The sequence below is a fragment of the Phragmites australis genome, chromosome 16, assembly GCF_958298935.1.
Source record: "Phragmites australis chromosome 16, lpPhrAust1.1, whole genome shotgun sequence".
NCBI lineage: Eukaryota > Viridiplantae > Streptophyta > Magnoliopsida > Poales > Poaceae > Phragmites > Phragmites australis.
The window spans coordinates 7,337,405-7,341,373 of record NC_084936.1 but is presented as its reverse complement, the minus strand read 5'-3'; the positions used below and the strand labels follow the sequence as shown (position 1 = coordinate 7,341,373).

General features: G+C 48.2%; 1 protein-coding gene across 1 annotated transcript; it reads right to left on the bottom strand.

Annotated features, from left to right (window-relative positions):
• Positions 1-371: 371 nt before the first annotated feature.
• LOC133896240 (defensin-like protein 21) lies at positions 372-1,043 on the bottom strand. The gene is made up of 2 exons (XM_062336806.1): positions 897-1,043; positions 372-749 (listed from the first exon to the last, which is right to left on the bottom strand). The coding sequence occupies exons 1-2, from the start codon at positions 955-957 to the stop codon at positions 577-579; spliced, it is 234 nt and encodes a 77-aa protein (XP_062192790.1). The 5' UTR covers positions 958-1,043; the 3' UTR covers positions 372-576.
• Positions 1,044-3,969: the final 2,926 nt, after the last annotated feature.

Genomic DNA, 3,969 nt, shown 5'->3' with positions numbered 1-3,969 from the left:
GAGGCGGCGGGAGACGGCCAACCCAGTAGAGGAGATCAGCGTGAAGGTGGAACAACGAGGACGAGGCGGCGGGAGATGGCCAATGGGTTAGGATGGGGCAAAGGCATCTCGGCAAGCCCAGTTACTGTGGCAGGGGCTGCAGGGACGTCCTCGCTGCCGGAGATGGCCGGTGGCGGGGAAGTGCGGAGAGACAGGATGGGAGGTTACTATCCAATCCTATCCGTTATTACCCAACAGATGGAAATTAAAGAGAGGTTACTCTCGTGCGTGGCTTATGAACTTGTTTTTAATTTACTTACGAAAGGAATTATAATTTTGCACTTAAAAGGGTGTACGTAGCATGTAGCCGAAGCAAATTTTGAGCCTTTCACTAGAGAATATATGCATTAACATTGCAGTAACCAAATCTGGAATCATCGACAAGTACGCATGCATGCACACATGCTAATTTCGTCGACGTAACATGCTCGCCTTTTATTCTCGTGACAGCCCATCGATCGATCGATGCAGCTTTGGGCACTTACGTACGTACATCACCATACATGTTCACTTGCTTTCTTGCTCGTTCGTGCTAGGCTAGCACTGCCTGATGCACTTGCACTGGCGTCGGAGGCCATCGCAGTTGCCGCCGCCCCAGCCCTCGCCAATGCACACCTGCGCGCAGTTGTGGTCCGAGACGCAAAGCCCCCGGAACCCCGCGCTCCGTCGGCGGCAAACACGCGCCTCCACCACCGGCATCGCCGCCTCCTCTGCATGCACAAATTTACATATAACATCATGATGAGTTCTCCACCCACGCATGGACATATCATATATGTGTGTATATCTATAGCAACTTGAATACGTAGTTAACAATCAGTCACTGATATGATGGAGCAGGGTAGACGACGACGTACGTGCGATGATGAGGAGCAGCATGAGGACGGCCACCTGCGTCGCCACCTTCCTGGTCCACATGGCTGCCTGGGCCCTGGGCTACTGGGTGTAGTGCTGGTGTAAGACGACTCGTGACAGTGCTGAGTGATCAGACTCGGTACTGGATATGGATGTATCACCTGCCTGCCTGCGGCATGCATATATAGGCGGTCGACGCCGCATGCGAGCGAGCACGTGGCACACCACGTGGCGAGGCTCCTCCCCTGTACGTGTCGTGCATTCATGCGGTCGATCAGGCTCCCGGCCGCTCGCTTCGATCCGGCCATACGCGCCAGGTCAGGTTGAGCGGCACAGTTCTACATTCTACATGCCGGCCACTGCCGACCGCCGAGTGTCGTCGGCAGCCACAGCAACCTTCTATTCTGTAGACACCGCGCTTACGTGGGCCAGCCGGTACGTACAGCTGGAACTGGCTACAACTACTGAACGATCGAGAAGATGAGGCCACACCGATGAGAGATGCTGCTGCTATACGGTAGGAACACGAATTTACGATACAGGTATAGTATGATTAGTATCATAAAAGCAGTCCTGCATGTTGTTAGAGATAAAGTATTGGTTCGGCTGCAGCATATAGATAGATTGATGATTTGAGCTGTATCGGATCAAACTATATTAACCGATATTGGACTTGTAATCGTATGTAATTTCTACTGCGTTTTGCCAGCTATATATACATGACGCGGCCTCTAGAAAGGTGAGAACGTTTCATAGATTAGACAATTAACATGGCATCGATCAGGGCCTCTCCTCTAAGCGCATCGACAATCTATCTATCATTGTCGCTAGCTTCGGTTTCACCTAGTTCCGTCGCTAGTTTTTCCATCTGCTGCTTCAGGCGCATCTACGTGCGCGCCTCCGACGCCTGCTCCAGCGGCCAGCGCGCCTGCGACAGCAGTGCGCGCGGAGTATCTTCTGCTGCCGCGCGTCGCGTCTGTGTAACAGCGGCGCCAGCTTCTACGTGCGTCGGCGCGTCTTCATCCACGTGCGGCAGCTGTCGTGCTCTCGTCCACGGCGTATCTTCTGCTAGCTTCTGCGTGCGTCGGCTCGTCATCATCTACGTGCGGCAGCTGTCGTGCTCTCGTCCACGGCGTATCTTCTGCTAGCTTCTGCGTGCGTCGGCTCGTCATCATCTACGTGCGGCAACTGTCGCGCTCTCGTCCACGGCAAAAGCGCTGCCGTCTCTGCGACGTCGACATGCCTTCACCAGCTCTGTTGCGGCTCGTCTCGGTCCCACAGCCAGCTTCTATTCTGAGACAGGCTACCGATGAGAGATGCTGCTGCTATACGGTAGGAACACGAATTTACGATACAGGTATAGTATGATTAGTGTCATAAAAGCAGTCCTTTAGCTTGTTAGAGATAAAGTATTGGTTCGGCTGCAGCATATAGATTGATTTGAATTGTATTCGGATCAAACTATTAACCGACATGGACTTGTACTCGTATGTAATTTCTGCTGCGTTTTGCCAGCCCTTATATACATAACATCACTATTGCAAAAAGACATATCAGTGCTGGTTAAAAAATAGTTTCACTACTAGTTTTTCGCACTCTTTACTCGGCACGGATATTCGGCTAATATCAGTGCCGGTTGACCATCTGGCACAATTACTATTTTCAGAGAATAAAAAAGGAGAAAATTGGTGGTGGAGCGGCATCCAAGCCGGCTCAATTCCAAGTCAGCTCGGATGCCGCTCCCCTGTCGCCATTGCCATTGCCGCCGCCACTGCCGCCATCGCTGAGCTCCCCTTCTTCCTCACCGTCCTCCTCCGCACCTCCCCGTCCCCCCTTCTTCCCAGCCGCCGAGCTCAAACCCACCACACCGAGCACCACATACACAAGCAAGAGACATTGCAGTCCAAAAATCAAAACAAAACCCCCAAACCCCAGAACTTCTCCTACTCCTCCCCCTCGAGCTCCAAGCTCATCAGCATGTTGGCGATCACCTTCAGCGTGAACTGAAAAGCAAGAAACCAAAATCTCAATCAAAATTTGAAGAAAATTAAATATTGTGCAAGATTTCAAGAAATGGCGTCTGCTTACAGATGAGGCCTCTTCTAGCATGAGGACTCTCATGTCGGGCCATGTGTCCAGTGTCTGGACGGTGAGCTCGTTGATGTATAGGGTCCTGCACCTGATTCGGTTGGAAGAAAGAAATATTATGTTAGTTTCATCGATGATTATAGCAAATTTACTTGCATATATTTGCTCAAACATAAATCCTAAGTCTTTCAAAAATTTCATGAGTTACAAAATCTTGTAGAATGCCTGTTTAGCAGGAAAATTATTTCAATGGAAATAGATTGGGGTGGTGAATATGAGAAGCTTAATTCTTTCTTCGAGAAGGTTGGGATCATCCATCTTATCTCGTGCCTTCATTCTCATGAATAGAATGGAGCTACTGAATGTAAGCACCGTCACATTGTAGAGGTTGATCTCTCCCTTCTTGCCCATGCTTCGATGCGTATAAAATTTTGGGACGAAGCTTTTCTTACAGCCACATACCTCATCAATCGCATACCAAGCAAAGTCATCCGACACACTACACGTTTAGGACGTCTGTTTCATCAAAAACCAGATTATTTATCTCTCCGTATTTTTGGGTACACGTGTTGGCCCAATCTCTACCCCTATAATCTCGCAAACTCCAATTTAGATCCAAAGATGTGCTTTTATTGGCTATAGCAATCTTTACAAAAGGTTTAAGTGTCTTGATATAGCTACTCCCTCCGATTGCAAATATAGGTCGTTTTAGACTTATGCACAAGGATTAAGAAAGTAGATCAAATGATCTTGTTACCCTTCATTTATTCTGTATTGGAAAAGATAACTCATTCATTTGTGAGAGTGATAGCATTTATTAAACAAGGGCAAGACAGGAACCAAAGAAAAAAAATGCATAGAAGTTCGAGAATAATTTATATTTAGAGAATAGTTGAGGAGGCTAAAACGACCTACATTTACCATCAGAGGAAATATTAGTCATATCTATATTTTTCAGAATATTATCTTTGACAGAAATATTTTTCC